The sequence below is a fragment of the Salmo salar genome, chromosome 04, assembly GCF_965601325.2.
Source record: "Salmo salar chromosome 04, fSalSal1, whole genome shotgun sequence".
NCBI classification, from domain to species: Eukaryota; Metazoa; Chordata; class Actinopteri; order Salmoniformes; family Salmonidae; genus Salmo; species Salmo salar.
Window position 1 is genome coordinate 18,911,812 of NC_138294.1, and position 18,993 is coordinate 18,930,804.

The window sequence follows — 18,993 nt, forward strand, 5'->3', positions numbered from 1 at the left end:
AGTGATTACACCAAAAAACTTGATCAGATATATCACTACTAACCATATCCTATTGCTGTTGTTACTTGCTACTGAATATGATTCAAGTACCCAACAAAGGATAACATATTGCTTAGTTATCGTCACACATAGGGTTAGGGAGTAATTTTATTACAACAAAACTGTAAGTGTAATCAGTTAAATTACCAGCAAAAAAATATAATCAGATAACTTTCAAATTCAGAAAGGATGTTTGCGAAGTTAAGTTTGTTCCACCTGAACAAGTCTGACCACACACCAAATGTATTTGATGGATATTTCTTGTCTTCTTGTCTCCTCTAATTCCTCTTAAGTAACTGAAAGTAATTAGATTATACTGAATTTGGGTCATCCAAAAGTTACGTGACTGACTACAATTTTGGACAGGTAACCAGTAACTGTAACGGATTACATTTAGAAAGTAACCTACTCAACCCTGACTGTACCATAAAGTAACCTACCCAACCCTGACTGTACCATAAAGTAACCTACCCAACCCTGACAGTACCATAAAGTAACCTACCCAACCCTGAATTCCAACAGCATTCCATCTGTACAGACTACATTACTGTATCAGGCTGGCGGTTCCACCACAGCTGTTCTCTCCTCATCTGAACTGTAGAGACTTGTTCTGAGAGATGAACACAACATCTTATCAGTCATGATGACTCATTCAGTCAAGGAACTCAATCAATCCAATCCAGTTATTGGAAAGTACAGCTATGATGTAAACAGCAGTGGGTGTATAGTTATCAGTCCTTGACCAAACAATGCCAAGGGTGAAGAACAACGAAGGTATACTGTGCGTTTGTTATAAGTTACACATAAAAAAAGAGTACTTTCTTGAACAGCGATTGTTACCTTGAAGTAACTACCTTTAGTTCTTAACTCCCTTGTGAATTGAGCCGGTGGGTGATTTAAATCAAAACTGGAGAATGAGCGCCATCTAATGGACATGAATAACACAACAGTGAGTAAAGGTAATACAATGTGACAAAGTTGATAAGTATGTAAAAACACCATCACACATCACGTGTAAATTAACAATGTTGCTAGAAAAAAACACGCCAAGTGACCGAATAACTATGGAAGTACTAGTAGAAATGCTGTTTTTCCATGTAAATAAATATGAATGGCCTTTAGAAATGTCACTCAATTATTGGGTCCAAATCACATCCAATCCTGGCCAGGTTTTGCAGGACTGTCTTGTTGCTTAGCAGCCCCAGACCCAAACATACATAGTTATACAAAGTATGGTTCTTTGTTTCTAAAGGCACATGCATTTAGCCCTAAAATAATGTCCTCATGACAAATTGTGATTTTATTCATTCTAAATAGTAGGCTATTCATTCTCATTCCATACACAGCACTGCAAACACTCATCCTGAATAGCAATTTGCTCAGAAAACGAACAAAAACTAATATAAACCTTTGGAGAAAAAAGTGTTTTGCTGAGCCATATAAGGCAATTATAGTTTACTGCTGTATAAATAAATATTGAAATGTTTTTTTTTCACTCGTTTAATAATGATGGAATGTACAACAACTTGATTCTATTCTATTGTATTCTATATTGTACAATTCTAAGACGTGAAATTGTCTTTTACCAAAGTGATTCACCCCTACGCATTCGACTGTGCAGTATTTTCCAGAGGTGCATGCCACAGTGTCTGTGACGCCATGATTTCTAATGTAATCTGAGTCTCCAACAAATGAGAATGCGAGATTTTGGGGGAACAGCAAGAACAAGATGGCTGGCCCGGGACAAGGAAAGTGTTTGGCTTCTTTTCCATAAACGAGGCATTTCGTTGATAGTTTTCAGTTTCATTAGTAAATGTTTAGGCTACAAATTCGTTTGTAACTATATCTTTTTTGTTGTTGATATACCTACTTTTGCAATAGTTTGATCTAGAACTACGCAGACGCTCACTTTCTTGAAGACAGAAACTTTAGATGTGTTATTTTTCTTTCTTAGTAAGCAATTTACGTTTCGAAGTATATTTGTTGTGAAGAGGAACATATACAAATAATCAAAATTAGTTAATCTGTGGTTTCCCGAAATTGTTTTGCAGAGTTTGAACTTTGGCAACTTTCTTACATATTTTAATGTGTGCTAAACATTTCCTTTCTGATATGTGCGTCAAGCGTGACATAAACATAGCACTTGTTAGTGGCTAGAGACATAATTGATTTTTAACGTTTCGTAAATGTAGTTAGTCTGGCCTTTAAAAGCTTTTCAGTGAATTGGACTAACAATGAGCTCGACTCGAGTGAGATCACAACAACCGCAGCAGAATCAGGCTGGCAGGTCCGCCACGGGCGCAGCGGGTGCGTCCCTGCCGCACAGATTGGACACAAGCGAGGGGATTGAGATGGAGAACATACATCACCAGGACTTGGGGCTCGGGGGCGCCATAGGCACACCATCACCCCCCTCAAGACAAGCCTGGAGTCGGGACAACCCGGGGTTCGAACCGGAGGATGAGATGATGGGGGCCGATTGGCCTCCGGCTAGCCCAGGGAGAAGATCAGTGTCCACAGGCTCCAGCAGTAGCTGCAGCAGCGGGTTGGGAAGTTATACCGCCGGAGGGAGCAGCACCCGCATCCACCGTGGATTATACCCGACCCCGACAGTGGATGCCCTGCAGCAAGACAGACATGACATCAAAAGCTGTGGGAAGAGGATACTGGAGAAAATAAGAAGTTAGTGTCACTTACGTTTCCTCCTTGTATGAAGAACACTACAGCTGCCAAGAGGTCTGGACCTCTATGACACAGGAGGTAGTGCACTTGCCCTTTAACTTGTAGAGACCTGGGTCACTGGCTCAAACACCTCTCTGGCCATTCTTCCTCACTGTTACATACACCACTAAGGTCAACACACACCTGTAGATGCCCTCATTGGTAATGCACTGGCATCTCAAGGCGAGCATTGACGGTTAAGGAAGGATACTAATGTGTGTGTTGAAATTGTTTTTTCCCCAGTTTTGTGGGGTACTCAGCTGATGGAGGATAGTGACAGCAGCAGAGAGAGGTACCTGAGGAACGTCCTGAGAGAAATGGTCACCTACGTCATCTTCCTCATCACACTGTGTATCTGTAAGTACCACGGACACACATACACACGGCGGCTCCGCGTGAGGAGACTACAACAGACTTCTTCCGTCGCGACGTACCTCTAAGGCCCTTCTGCTAGCTAGCTAGCCCCGGCCTGCTAGCTGTCTGAATCGCCGCGTCTCCAGCCAACTTAACTACTCACTGGGCCCCTATGATCACTCGGCTACGCATGCCTCTCCCTAATGTCAATATGCCTTGTCCATTGCTGTTCTGGTTAGTGATTATTGTCTTGTTTCACTGTAGAGCCTCTAGCCCTGCTCAATATGCCTTAGCTAACCCTTCAGTTCCACCTACCACACATGCCGTGACATCACCTGGTTTAAATGATGCTTCTAGAGACAATATCTCTCTCATCGTCACTCTATGCCTAGGTTCACCTCCACTGTATTCACATCCTACCATACCTTTGTCTGTACATTATGCCTTGAATCTAATCTATCGCGCACATCAACCTGCTCCTTTTACTCTCTGTTCCGAACGTACTAGACAACCAGTTCTTATAGCCTTTAGCCGCAACCTTATCCTACTCCTCCTCTTCCCTCTGGTGATGTAGAGGTTAATCCAGGCCCAGCAGTGCCTAGCTCCACTCCCATTCCCCCAGGCGCTTTCATTTGTTGACTTCTGTAACCTTAAAAGCCTTGGTTTCATGCATGTTAACATTAGAAGCCTCCTCCCCAAGTTTGTTTTATTCACTGCCTTAGCACACTCTGCCAACCCGGATGTCCTAGCCATGTCTGAATCCTGGCTTAGGTAGACCACCAAAACCCCTGAAATTTCCATCCCTAACTATAACATTTTCCGACAAGAGGGAACTGCCAAAGGGGGCGGAATGGTAATCTACTGCAGAGATAGCTTGCAGAGTTCTGTCATACTATCCAGGTCTGTGCCCAAACAATTAGAGCTTCTACTTCAAAAAATCCACCTTATCAGAAACAAGTCTCTCACCGTTGCCGCTTGCTATAGACCACCCTCTGCCCCCAGCTGTGCCCTGGACACCATATGTGGATTGATTGCCCCCCATCTATCTTCAGAGCTCATGCTGCTAGGTGACCTAAACTGAGACATGCTTAACACCCCGGCCATCCTACAATCTAAGCTTGATTCCCTCAATCTCACCCAAATTATCAATGAACCTACCAGGTACAACCCCAAATCCGTAAACACGGGCACCCTCATAGATATCATCCTAACCAACTTGCCCACCAAATACACCTCTGCTGTTTTCAACCAGGATCTCAGCGATCACTGCCTCATTGCCTGCATCCGTAATGGGTCTGCGGTCAAACGACCACCACTCATCACTGTCAAACGCTCCCTAAAACACTTCAGCGAGCAGGCCTTTCTAATCGACCTGGCCCGGGTATCCTGGAAGGATATTAACCTCATCCCGTCAGTAAAGAATGTGCCTTCCTCACCATCTTAAATAAGCATGCCACATTAAAAAAATTTAGAACCAGGAACAGATATAGCCCTTGGTTCACTCCAGACCTGACTGCCCTTGACCAGCACAAAAACATCCTGTGGCATACTGCATTAACATCAAATAGCCCCGTGATATGCAACCTTTCAGGGAAGTTAGGAACCAATATACACAAGCAGTTAGGAAAGCTAAGGCTAGCTTTTTCAAGCAGAAATTTGCATCCTGTAGCACAAACTCAAAAACGTTCTGGGACACTGTAAAGTCTATGGAGAATAAGAGCACCTCCTCCCACTGCACGGAGGCTAGGAAACACTATCACCACCGATAAATCCACGATAATTGAGAATTTCAATAAGCATTTTTGTACAGCTGGCCATGCTTTCCACCTGGCTACCCCTACCCGGTCAACTGCCCTGCACCCCCCACAGCAACTCGCCCAAGCCTCCCCCATTTCTCCTTCAACCAAATCCAGATAGCTGATGTTCTGAAAGAGCTGCAAAATCTGGACCCCTACAAATCAGCCGGGCTAGACAATCTAGACCCTCTCTTTCTAAAATGATCTGCCAAAATTGTTGCAACCCCTATTACTAGCCTGTTCAACCTGTCTTTCGTATCGTCTGAGATCCCCAAAGATTGGAAAGCTGCTATGGTCATCCCCCTCTTTAAAGGGGGAGACACTCTAGACCCAAACTGCTACAGACCTATATCTATCCTACCCTGCCTTTCCAAGGTCTTCGAAAGCCAAGTTAACAAACAGATCACCAACCATTTCGAATCCCACCGTACCTTCTCCGCTATGCAATCTGGCTTCCGAGCTGGTCATGGGTGCACCTCAGGCACGCTCAAGGTCCTAAACGATATCATAACTTTCATCGATAAGAGACAATACTGTGCAGCCGTATTCATCGACCTGGCCAAGGCGTTCGACTCTGTCAATCACCACATTCTTATCGGCAGACTCAACAGCCTCGGTTTCTCAAATGACTGCCTCGCCTGGTTCACCAACTACTTCTCTGATAGAGTTCAGTGTGTCAAATCGGAGGGCCTGTTGTCCGGACCTCTGGCAGTCTCTATGGAGGTGCCACAGGGTTCAATTCTAGAGCCGACTCACTTCTCTGTATACATCAATGATGTCGCTCTTGCTGCTGGTGATTCTTTGATCCACCTCTACGCAGACGACACCATTCTGTATACTTCTGGCCCTTCTTTGGACACTGTGCTAACTAACCTCCAGACGAGCTTCAATGCCATACAACTCGCCTTCCGTGACCTCCAACTGCACTTAAATGCAAGTAAAACGAAATGCATGCTCTTCAACCGATCGCTGCCCGCACCTGCCCGCCCATCCAGCATCACTACTCTGGACGGTTCTGACCTAGAATATGTGGACAACTACAAATACCTGGGTGTCTGGTTAGACTGTAAACTCTCCTTCCAGACCCACATTAAGCATCTCCAATCCAAAATTAAATCTAGAATCGGCTTCCTATTTCGCAACAAAGCATCCTTCACTCATGCTACCAAACACCCTCGTAAAACTGACTATCCTACCGATCCTCGACTTCGGCGATGTCATTTACAAAATAGCCTCCAACACTCTACTCAGCAAACTGGATGCAGTCTATCACAGTGCCATCCGTTTTGTCACCAAAGCCCCATATACTACCCACCACTGCGACCTGTACACTCTCGTTGGCTGGCCCTCGCTTCATACTTGTCGCCAAACCCACTGGCTCCAGGTCATCTACAAGTCTTTGTTAGGTAAAGCCCCGCCTTATCTCAGTTCACTGGTCACCATAGCAGCACCCACCTGCAGCACGCGCTCCAGCAGGTATATTTCACTGGTCACCCCCAAAAGCCAATTCCTCGTTTGGCCGCCTTTCCTTCCAGTTCTCTACTGCCAATGACTGGAACGAACTGCAAAAATCTCTGAAGCTGGAGACTCTTATCTCTGGTTAAATAAAGGTAAAATAAAACACACACACCCACAGAGGATGCATGTTGGGCATCATAAGTCTTTTTGTATAAAAAATGTTGGCCCCACTTAGTAGACATGCATTATTTAAACAATCAGGCCCGAGGGGGTGTGGTATATGACCAATATACCACGGATAAGGAGTGCCTGGACGCAGCCCTTAGCCGTGGTATATTGGTCATATATCACAAACCCCCGAGGTGCCATATTGCTATTATAAGCTGGTTACCAACGTAATCAGAGCAGTAAAAATAATGTTTTGTCATACCTGTGGTATACGGTCTGATATACCACGTTTGTCAGCCAATCAGCATTCAGGGCTCGAACCACCCAGTTTATGAACCAGAATAACTATAGGATAGGCAAACCAATATAATGACATTGTAATAAGGTAGTAGTAAAAGTACATACACCTATCAAGTATAGCACTTTTGTGCTCTCGCATTTGTATTTTCTTGAAAACATATTGAAGTGGTATTACTATGTAACTGCTGCTCTTAGCTAGGACTAATACTAACATCTGTCCGTGTGGATACTTTTACCCGCTGACCAGCTTTTCTTGCAGAAAAGTCATTTTCCAAACTCCTTAGATCTGATAAACAACTCTGGCAGCGTATCAGGAAAGCTCCCTCAAGCCAGGAACTTCCATTAGAGTTTAGTCACTATTATGGAACGTTTGGGAATAGGATTGTGGGAAGATGATGAAAGTTCCAGAATACAGCTTAACCGAGAGTCAGAATGCTATTAATCTAGTTTCACCACTCCTTATACCACGGCTGCTGAGAGGAAAAGTGTTCCCGTGCCAGAATGGGGTTTTGGGTGGATCAGGAAGTCATTTCCTGGCTGGATAGATGGAGCTAGATCAGCCAGTTTCTCAGCCAGGTGGGAGTCAATGAAATAGAGGCTTGGAAAATAGCATCCATATTAGCCATATGGGCTATATGTGTGTATGTTGGACTGTTTATGTATATTTATCTAGATATAGATTATATATGGACCTGGATTCAGTCCAACAGAGCATATAAGCAAATACTACAATGGAATGCTGATTAAGTCGGGTTGGATGATACTTTTCTTATCAATCATCATGAAAAACGTTTACTTAAACATTTGAAATCAACCAATCCTCCATTGTTAAAATACCACAATCAAATCAAATTTTATTTGTCACATGCGCCAAATACAACAGGTGTAGTAGACTTTACAGTGAAATGCTTACTTACAAGCCCTTAACCAACAATGCCGTTTGAAGAAAAATAATAGTTATGTAAAAATAGAAAAGTAAAAAAAAGTTACAAATAATTAAAGAGCAGCAGTAAAATAACAATAGTGAGGCTATATACAGGGGGTATCGGTAAAGAGTCAATGTGCGGGGGCACCGGTTAGTCGAGGTAATTGGGGTAATATGTAGAGTTAGTGGCTATGCATAGAGAATGTACAGAGTAGCAGCAGTGTGAAGGGGGGGGGGGGGCAATGCAAATAGTTTGGGTAGCCATTTGATTAGATGTTAAGGAGTCTTATTGCTTGGGGGTAGAAGCTGTTAAGCCTTTAGGACCTAGACTTGGAGCTCCGGTAACGCTTGCTGTGCGGTAACAGAGAGAACAGTCTATGACTAGGGTGGCTGGAGTCTTTGACAATTTTTTGGGCCTTCCTCTGACACCGTCTGGTATAGAGGTCCTGGATGGCAAGGAGCTCAGACCCAGTGATCTACTGGGCCGTACGCATTACTCTCTGTAGTGCTTTGCGGTCGGAGGCCGAGCAGTTGCCATACCAGGCAGTGATGCAACCAGTCAGGATGCTCTCGATGGTGCAGCTGTAGAACCTTTTGAGGATCTGAGGACCCATGCCAAGTCTTTTCAGTCTCCTGAGTAGGAATAGGTTTTGTCGTGACTGTCTTGGTGTGTTTGGACCAAGATAGTTTGTTGGTGATGTAGACACCAAGGAACTTGAAGCTCAAACTGCTCCACTACAGCTCCGTCGATGAGAATGGGGGCGTGCTCGGTCCTCCTTTTCCCGTAGTCCACAATCATCTCCTTTGTCTTGATCACATTGAGGGAGAGGTTGTTGTCCTGGCATAACACGGCCAGGTCTCTGACCTCCTCCCTATAGGCTGTCTCATCGTTGTCGGTGATCAGGCCTACCATGGTTGTGTCAGCTGCAAACTTAATTATGGTGTTAGAGTCGTGCCTGGCCATGCAGTCATGAGGGAACAGAGAGTACAGGAGGGGACTGAGCACGCACCCCTGAGGGGTCCCCGTGTTGAGGATCAGCGTGGCGGATGTGTTGTTACCTACCCTTACCACCTTTGGGCGGTCCGTCAGGAAGTCCAGGATCCAGTTACAGGGGGAGGTGTTTAGTCCCAGGGTCCTTAGCTTAGTGATGAACTTTGAGGGCACTATGGTGTTGAATGCTGAGCTGTGGTCAATGAATAGCATTCTCACCTAGGTGTTCCTTTTGTCCAGGTGGGAAAAGACAGTGTGGAGTGCAATAGAGATTGCGTCATATGTGGATCTGTTGGGGCAGTAATGTAAATTGGAGTGGGTCTAGGGTTTCTCGGTTAATGGTGTTGATGTGAGCCATGACCAGCCATTCAAAGCACTTCATGGCTACAGACGTGAGTGCTACGGTTCGGTAGTCATTTAGGCAGGTTGTCTTAGTGTTCTTGAGCACAACGACTATGGTGGTCTGCTTGAAACATGTTGGCATTACAGACTCAGTCAGGGACAGTTTGAAAATGTCAGTGAAGATACTTGCCAGTTGGTCAACGCATGCTCGGAGTACACGTTCTGGTAATCCGTCTGGCCCTGCGGCCTTGTGAATGTTGACCTGTTTAAAGATCTTACTCACATCGGCTATGGCGTGCGTGATCACACAGTTGTCCGGAACAGCTGATGCTCTCATGAATGTTTCAGTGTTACTTGCCTCGAAGCGAGCATTGAAGTAATTTAGCTCATCTGGTAGGCTCGTGTCACTGGGCAGCTCGCTGTGCTTCCTTTTGTAGTCTGTGATAGTTTGCAAACCCTGTCACATCTGACGAGTGTCAGAGCCGGTGTAGTACGATTCATTCTTAGTCCTGTATTGACTATGGAATGCTGAATACATTTTATCCCTGTGACTTTGCTGCTTGTGGAAGTGTATTCCTGTGCATGGGAGCTGGTTGACCAGATTCAAGTATACACAGATATTTGGGGTTGCAACTGCTCTCCTGGCACCAATGACATGGATGTCAATTAAGGCAGCCCTATTCAGAGGTGTTGGGTTAAATGCGGAAGACACATTTCAGTTGAATGCATTCAGTTGTGCAACTGACTAGCTATCCCCTTTCCCCTATACGTTTTCTGTTTTCAGTGGCATCTTAAACAGGTCTTGGCCTCAGTGCGGTAGGCCAGGATTTGGTAGCTGGTGCTAACATGAAGTCTCGGCTTGCAGTATAATACTGACTCTCACTGTACCTGTTGGACCACTCAGAGAGAGAAACACATGATCAACAATATTGTTGTATACATTTCTTAGACGCCATTATTTTAAGAAATTGTTTGAAGAAAATCATACCATGGACCATTTAGCTATTTTATTTAAAATTTTATAACCCCTTTAGGTATCTCCCCCCCCCCCCCAAAAAATATATATATAATAAAAAAAAAAATATATATATATATATATATATATATATATATAATATATATATTGAATTTGTCCTATAGCCCATAGAAACGCATTGAATAACACATTCATAAATGGCAAAAAATACAGTCAAAAAATGTATCATAAGGAATAAGGTTTGGAAGTGTCTGTCCTATATCTAGGACATATACGAAAGCTCAGGCAATATTTTAGTTTTTTCTACACATATTTAACCCCATACGTTTGTTGGAACAAAACAAACTCCATACTTTCATTTGTATGGGTTACCTTTAGACGAGTCCCATGACACTTGTCATAGAGCAGAACCAAGAAAGCCGTCATGTTCGTGAGATTCTTACCTTTCTATAGAGTGGTCATATTAGTTTGTAGGCCAAACCGTTCAGACGCTACAGACGGTTTCTTGAGATGATCTTTTTTAGTGATGTCTCCTGGTCAGACAAACAGAGCTCTAGCTCTGCCACTTTCCACCTCAGATGCGGAAGACGGCCACAGGCGGATGCGTTGGATTGAGACATAGCCCATGCAAAAAAAACATATCTCGAGCTTAAAGGAAAATTCCATCCCAAAACTTTTGGTATTCTTTGGTATTTGTTTGATTAGTCGATTGTTGACATAGTCCCAAAATGTTTTGCTTGTCAGTAATCAAGTTTTCAAGATATGTAACTTTCAAAATACAAAAATCATCCCATCATATGACTTAAAATACAGCATCATATGATGCAAAATGCATTATACGAGGATGATTTTTGTATTTTGAAAGTTACATATCTTGAAAACTTTATTGCTGACAAGCAAAATATTTCGGGACTATGTCAACAATGGACAAATGAAACAAATACCAAAAGATAGTTTCTGGGTGGAGTTTTCTTTTAAACTGATGGATTTTGATGGGGATTTTTTAAATTATGTTACTTAGATTGATGCACCGGTGTGTCAATAGACTCTATGGGGGTAAACACAATATAGGCTAATACAACTGTAGCATGACAGTAATATATAGTATAACGATAGGATAACATTAATGCCGTTATTCATTATTTTAACATTGGGTATGTATACAAGTATGTATGAAATAAACAGTTATTAGAAAATGCTGAACAGGTATGCTGTGTGTAACTAAACACACAATAGAAAATGCACCATAATCTCATCCAGAGAAACTCTTACAGTATCTTCTGTTGTGTAGTGACCTATGGGATGGTGGGCTCCAACATGTACTACTACACCAAGGTGATGTCCCAGCTCTTCCTGGATACACCACTGTCCCCGGGGGACACAGCCACATTCAGAAGCCTCTCAACTATGAGTGAATTCTGGAAGGTAATGAGTCAATTCCCCGGTTTGCTATGCAGTGGTTTAATTTCCTGCTTTGTGCTTTTTGTCTGATTGGAAAATAGAGCTTGGTGCTTAGTTATGGTATAACAAAGATGTCAATGCATTTACTTTGGCCCATGCTCAGTTACACTATATATACAAAAGTATGTGGATACCCCTTCAAATTAGTGGATTTGTCTATTTCAGCCACATCCGGTGCTGACAGGTGTAAAATATCGAGCACACCGCCATGCATTCTCCATTAAAAAAACATTAGCAGTTGAATGACTTTACTGAAGAGCTCAGTGACTTTCAACGTGGTACCGTCATAGGATGCCACCTTTTCAACAAGTCAGTTTGTCAAATTTCTGCCCTGCTAGAGCTGCCCCGGTCAACTGTAACTGCAGTTATTGTGAAGTGGAAACGTCTAGGAGCAACAACGGCTCAGCCACAAAGTGGTAGGCCACACAAGCTCACAGAACGGGACCTCCAAGTCATCTCACTACTGAGTTCCAAACTGCCTCTGGAAGCAACGTCAGCACAACAACTGTTCACCAGGAGCTTCATGAAATGGGTTTCCATGGCCGAGCAGCCGCAAGCCTAAGATTCCCATGTGCAATGCCAAGCATTGGCTGGAGTGGTGTAAAGCTCACCGCAATTGGACTCTGGAGCAGTGGAAACGCGTTCTCTGGAGTGATGAATCACGCTTCACCATCTGGCAGTCCGAGGGATGAATCTGGGTTTGGCGGATGCATCGTGCCAACTGTAAAGTTTGGTGGAGGAGGAATAATGGTCTGGGACTGTTTTTCATGGTTCGTACTAGGCCCCTTAGTTCCCTGTGGCTCTGTTGGTAGAGCATGGTGTTTGCAACGCCAGCATGGTGTGTGCAACGCCAGGGTTGTGGGTTCGATTCCCACGGGGGGCCAGTACAAAAAAATGCATGAAATTAAATTAAATGTATGAAATGTATGCATTCACTACTGTAAGTCGCTCTGGATAAGAACGTCTGCTAAATGACTAAAATGTTTAAAAAAATTAAATGTAAAAAAATCCAGTGAAGGGAAATCTTTAACGCTACAGCATATAATGACATTCTAGATGTTTCTGTGCTTCCAACTTTGTGGCAACGGTTTAGGGAAGGCCCTTTCCTGTTTCAGCATGACAATGCCTGCGTGCACAAAATGGTTTGTCGAGATCGGTGTGGAGGAACTTGACTGGCCTGCACAGAGCCCTGACCTCAACCCCATCGAACACCTTTGGGATGAATTGGAACACCGACTGCGAGCCAGGCATAATCTCCCAAAATCAATGCCCAACCTTACTTATGCTCTTGTGGCTGAATAAAAGCAAGTCCCTGCAGCAGTTCCAACATGTAAAGGAAAGCCTTTCCAGAAGCTTTTCCTCTACAACTCTGTATTAATGCCCAGGATTTTGGAATGAGATATTCAATGAGTAGGTGTCCACATACTTTTTGTTGTGTAGTGTATATGAAGCATAAAACCAAAGCAGCACACACTTAAAAGTATTTAGTCCAAATCACATTAATAAACACCAAATAGAACAATGGAGCTTTCAGTTGAAATTCTCTCTGTAACCAACGCGTCTCTCCACCATGCAGTTCACAGAGGGTCCCTTCCTGAACGGGATGTATTGGGAGGTGTGGTACAACAACAATAGTCTCCCTGAGAACCACAGTATGATCTACTATGAGAACCTGCTACTGGGGGTGCCCCGCCTCCGCCAGGTCAAAGTTCGCAACGAATCCTGCTCCGTGCACGAGGACCTTAGGGACGAGGTGCAGGACTGCTACAACATGTACACCCCTAGCAACGAGGACAGCGCCCCCTTTGGCCCCATGAACGGAACTGCGTATGTCTACTAAACTACTATGTACTACTGTTAGATGTATAGTTAAATGGTAACGTATAAGAAAACAACCATAGAGCTACAATTGGTTGTAATGCTAGAGACTAAACCAAAGCAACAGTTGCAACATGTGCTCTAGTGTTAACTGAAAGCACATTATGGATGCTGTCCACCAGATAAAAGTATGGCGTATAACATATAGCCACCAGTGAATACCAGGCCAAACTGTTTCACTGGGGCTCTATGATGAGTCTGACTGTCTGTCTGTCTTTCCACCAGGTGGATGTACACAGAGGAGAACAGCCTGAATGGGAGTAGTTACTGGGGCCAGGTGGCTACCTACGGTGGAGGGGGGTACTACCAGGACCTGGCCCGTTCCAGAGATGAGTCAGCCGGCTTGCTACGCTCCCTAAAACATCAGCTGTGGCTGGACAGAGGAACCAGAGCCGTCTTCCTGGACTTCTCTGTCTACAACGGCAACATCAATCTCTTCTGTATCGCCAGGTACAGAGCCCAGAGTTATTACATGTTACTTAGGACTGTTTCACACTAATTATATCGGTGATACATAGGTTCAATTCAGGCTCTCAACACGTTCATGGTTGGGATCAATGACTCATGCAATCCAATGGGAGTTCTCTAGTTACCATCCTCATCCACAATCTGGTGTCATTTTCACCCTAGAGAGGCTGAATACTGAATATCTCTTGTTCATTCAGTTTAACCTGTCTGCTTAACTGCGGGGATAAATACAGTTGAATTGAATGTTTCAGATTGGTGGTGGAGTTCCCCGCTACAGGAGGCGTAGTCACTTCCTGGCAGTTTCAGACGGTGCGTCTGATTCGCTACGTGTCCAGCTGGGACTACTTTGTCGGGGTGTGTGAGGTGGCCTTTTGCCTCTTCATCCTGTACTACGTGGTGGAGGAGGCCCTGGAGATACGCATCCACCGCCTGCGCTACTTCAAGAGCGTGTGGAACTGCCTGGATGTCCTCATCGTTGTGGTACGTAATTAAAGATGGCCGCCCTAGCAGGGAGTAGGAAGGGATGGAGTCTCCCTGAAACACCCAAGTAAAGAAGGGCTCTGTTCCAGTATCCACACTAGCATACTACTTAGAATGAGGTAGTGCAATGAACATGCATTCTAAGTGGTAGGCTAGTATAGACATTGGAACAAAGGGAAGAGGTTTGTGATCCAAATATTGTTGTGTTGAGATTCCAAATATCCCCCTCCTCTTTTTCCAGTTGAGTGTTTCTGCCATAATCATCAACATCACCAGAACGTCCGTGGTGAACAATCGTCTCAAAGACCTTCTGGAGAACCACAGCGCCCACCCCAGCTTCGAGCCTCTGGCACACCTCCAGGTTACGTTCAACAACATGGCCGCAGTCATCGTCCTCTTCTCCTGGGTGAAGGTAAGAATGGCTTTATGGTAGATTGACATGCTGAATGTAGCAATTGAGTGGGAATTGACCAGGAGCAGAGCTTGAACCAGACAGTCTGCAGTTGGTTACAGGATGAGAGTACTACTACCTGTGCCGTAAAGGTCCAGACCTGTTGGCAGAAGCCAAAGTATGCTCCCATAAAGGGAGACTATATTAGCATGATTTTAATACAAATAAAAAAAGACAGAATTTATATAATGCTGTTCAAAGACACTTGAATTCTAACCTGGTTTCTGCTCATCTCTCCTCTTCAGCTCTTCAAGTTCATCAACTTCAACAAGACCATGAGCCAGCTGTCCACCACCATGTCTCGCTGTGCCAAGGACCTCATCGGCTTCGCCATCATGTTCTTCATCATCTTCCTGGCCTACGCTCAGCTGGCCTACCTGGTGTTTGGCACCCAGGTCAACGACTTCAGTACCTTCCAAGCCTGCATGTAAGTAACATTGGTTTGATTGGAATCAACCCAGGTTCTAAGATTCTCAGTTCTTTAGGTTCTCCATAGACAACCAGGGCTCCCAGATTGATTCGAGTTTTGTTTGGAATTTGACCCATTGGAACTGTAATGGTAACGCACCCCTATAGCTTCATCTTAGCCTCTTCATAGCTTCTTCTTCTTCTTTTCCATGTAGTTTTACCCAGTTCCGCATCATCCTGGGAGACTTTGAGTTCTCAGAGATAGAGGAGGCTAACCCAGTCCTGGGACCCATCTACTTCATCACCTTCGTCTTCTTCATCTTCTTCATCCTCATGGTGAGTTTTGATATACTACCATTGATAAATGTGTGGGTATATTGATATACATTTATATTGTACTATTTGATCTACATTATCTCGAGAGATTAAAGTTTGCTCTGACTGTCTTTTGTCTCCCTGTAGAATATGTTCCTGGCCATCATCAATGACACCTACTCAGAGGTGAAGGCAGACATGTCCCAGCAGAGGTCTGAGATGGAGATGACGGACCTCATTAAAAAGGTACGGACCCAAATGGTATGTGGGGTTATTTGTTCTAGTAGGTGTATGTGATCCCTTAACGCGTCATTGTAGCTGAGTATTTCAAACAACTGCAAGCTGGCTTGTATCATAGCAACTTCATATTTAAGATTCTATGAAGTAAAGACTTCAATTGAAAAGGAGACTCAAGTTAATGTAAGTTTACATTACTGTTGAATATTATCAACGTGTACTGAATAACTGATAAATGCAGAATGAAAATGGCAACAACATTCACCTCAGAGTGTTGATAGGTGTCCTTGAGTTTGTCTGAGTGTTGTTCCTCTCCCTGCAGGGCTGTAACAAAGCCTTGATGAAGCTGAGACTGAAGAAGACCACTGTGGATGACATCTCAGATAGTCTGCGCCAGGCCGGTGGGAAACTCAACTTCGGCGAGCTCCGCCAGGACCTCAAAGGGTGACCGCTGCAGTGCCTGAAACCGAACTGGGGTTTCACTGACTAATTCATAAACATACACTATTTCATTAATTTATACAGACATGCGAAGAAAGACATCAAGACACACGTGACATGTAATAGTACAACTAAATGTGTTGTTGTTTGTGTGTTTAGAAAGGGCCACACGGATGAGGAGATTGAGGCCATCTTTGCCAAGTATGACCACGGTGGGGACCAGGAGCTGACTGAGCACGAACACCAGCAGATGAGGGATGACCTGGAGAAGGAGAGAGTGAGTGGACGCGCGTGCGCACACACACACACACACACACACACAGGGCAACGAGCTGCACACACACACACACACACACACACACGTTTGCAGATGTTCAGTGTGTCTCTGCACATATGGCCAGGAGGACTTGGATCTGGAGCGCAGCTCGTTGCCCAGACCTACCAGTGGGCGGAGCTTCCCCCGTAGCCATGACGACTCGGAGGAGGATGACGACGAGGACAGCGGTCACAGCTCCCGTCGCCGCGGCAGCAGCTCAGGAGGCGTGCCCTACGAAGAGTTTCAAGTGTAGGTCGAGTTCTATTACCAGCCAAGTTGAAGTATTGGGCTTTTGAAAGGTCCTCTGTGTGTTTCCGACAGAGGATGTACCTGATATTTTAATGTTTTAAATCATGTGTCGTAACTATGGATATAGCATGTTATATAAACGTGTTATTGACATTTATTGTTCCGTTCTATTCCAGGCTGGTGCGTCGTGTTGACCGGATGGAGCACTCCATAGGTAGTATAGTGTCTAAGATCGATGCAGTGATTGTGAAGCTGGAGGCCATGGAGAGAGCTAAGCTCAAGAGGAGAGACGTGCTGGGAAAACTGCTGGAGGGGGTGCTGGAGGTGAGACAGAATGTACATGGACACACACACACATGCCCATCTCGCCCACACCAAACACTTCTTTAAAATCTTTCCTTCCCCTCTTTCTGTCCATCTCTCTCGATCCACCATCTCCCTTTTGTCCCCCCCTCTCTCAGACTTTTAGACTATTTATCTGGTCAATATGTTAGTGTATTATGTCTGTTTGTAACAGTATGTTATATGTGAAAAATGTTTAAGGACTCTTGGAAGATTAGTCCAAATGAGGACTAAAAGATACTAATAAAATCAAATCTCTCCCCCTCTCCCAGGATGAGAGGCAGGGTCGGGACATGGACGTCCAGAGAGAGCAGATGGAGCGGCTGGTGAGGGAGGAGCTAGAGCGCTGGGAGTCTGACGACACTGTCTCACAGGTCAGCCATCACCAGCCCACCACTGCCATTGGTCCAGGAGCCCAACCACGCCCCCGCAGCGCCCGCCCCTCCTCCTCCCTGTCTACTGACGGGGTGGACGCTGGGGGTAATGGGAGTGGCCACGTGTAAAACTCCGCTCACCAGAAAGTTACACGGTAACGAGAAAGGGACATTCTAGTATTTTTACAGGTTCTAAGCGCCGAATCCTTACTTGAGATGTGTGCATGCAATTAGAATTTTCTGAAAATGTTCCCATTGACCTCAATGGAAGATTATCGTGGAAGTCCAAGTTACGCAATCAAATTTTAAGTAAGGATTTGGACCTATCGGAGAGCAACCAAAATGGCTAAGGGTAACTTTAAGAGACATTTTAGTGAGGTTCGAGATTGTATTCATTGGTTGTGGCACAATAGGTTGTCGCACAAATGAAGATATCCTTGTGTAAATGTCCTTTCTGGTTGTGTTCTACATTATATACCAGTACACAGTCCCATCATCATCCCTCTGTATTTGTTTGAAATCTTTACATATGATACCACAATGGCAAAGTCAAGTGCACAGCACCTCAGCTATCCAAGAGTGTGAGTGAAACCCACCAAATAGACTCATATGGTCTGAAAACAGTCCTACGTACTCCATCTATAAGATGGTACATGCTTTAAGGCAAGCAAAATATGACCTGATACATTTACAAAGCTTACAGTGCAAGCACAGGTACATGATTGTAGCGTTTAAAATGAAGGCCGAATACAATGAAGAATTAGGGTACATGAAGATGCTGGACACAATGAAGGGTACATGAAGGTTTTGATTACATTGGAGATATTACATGTGATGTAAATGAACTGGCCTCTAAGCTATTTCCATTTTGTTTATATTCTAAGAATACACGGCATATCAGTGCTTTTCCTGTGCTGGTACGTAGATCAAGGGCTTTTGGTTTTGATTTCACCGTATATGCACGCACGCACATCTTGATATTCCACAGGAAAATAATTTTCTCATCGATCGTTCATTTGCTGCTTTCCTTTTTGTCATTTTAATATAGTTACAAGTGTGGCTCATCCTGTCATAATTACTCATCTATATCACCTTGTAATGACTTACAAAACACCCTTCTTATAAACGTATAATATGATACATATTGTAACTTGAAACAAACTTCGATTCGGAGTGCATCTAGGGTCATGTGATCCTCGTGTGTATTATTATGTACGCTGCCTTGCAGTATTTTGTAGTGTTATTATTTTGTACTTTTTTTTGTGGTTACATACTGTATATCAAAGGTGTGAAAAATAAAGTGTATTGTGATGCTAAAACGATGAAGTGGTGTGTGTTAAAAAATCGTCAATTTAATCCGGGTCGTTGTTTGATACGTTTTGAACACACCGATAGTGACTCTAAACCTTGAATATAAGGTGTCAGTAATGGACCTGTCGTGTACATTGAACCGGTTTGATTGGAGTTGATATATGTTGGGGGATTAAGTGAGATTAAATAGGA

The 18,993-nt window shown here is 44.1% G+C and overlaps 1 protein-coding gene across 2 annotated transcripts; it reads left to right on the plus strand.

Moving 5' to 3' along the window:
- Positions 1-1,726: 1,726 nt before the first annotated feature.
- LOC106602324 (polycystin-2) lies at positions 1,727-18,809 on the plus strand. 2 transcript variants are annotated; one of them, XM_014194884.3, is made up of 15 exons: positions 1,727-2,721; positions 3,004-3,117; positions 11,362-11,495; positions 13,108-13,358; positions 13,635-13,859; positions 14,129-14,357; positions 14,599-14,769; positions 15,054-15,235; positions 15,432-15,552; positions 15,679-15,777; positions 16,091-16,212; positions 16,369-16,486; positions 16,611-16,774; positions 16,951-17,098; positions 17,389-18,809. In XM_014194884.3, the coding sequence occupies exons 1-15, from the start codon at positions 2,274-2,276 to the stop codon at positions 17,617-17,619; spliced, it is 2,757 nt and encodes a 918-aa protein (XP_014050359.1). In that variant the 5' UTR covers positions 1,727-2,273; the 3' UTR covers positions 17,620-18,809. The 2 variants fall into 2 exon arrangements, with proteins under 2 accessions (XP_014050359.1, XP_014050360.1); XM_014194885.3 differs by having other exon boundaries at positions 16,614-16,774.
- The last annotated feature ends 184 nt before the right edge of the window (positions 18,810-18,993 follow it).

Coding starts and splice junctions, on each gene's coding strand:
- LOC106602324 (XM_014194884.3), top strand. CDS start 2,274: ATGAGCTCGACTCGAGTGAGATCACAACAACCGCAGCAGAATCAGGCT. Junction 3,118..11,361: donor CCTCATCACACTGTGTATCT/GTAAGTACCACG, acceptor TCTGTTGTGTAG/TGACCTATGGGATGGTGGGC. Junction 16,487..16,610: donor ATGACCTGGAGAAGGAGAGA/GTGAGTGGACGC, acceptor ACATATGGCCAG/GAGGACTTGGATCTGGAGCG.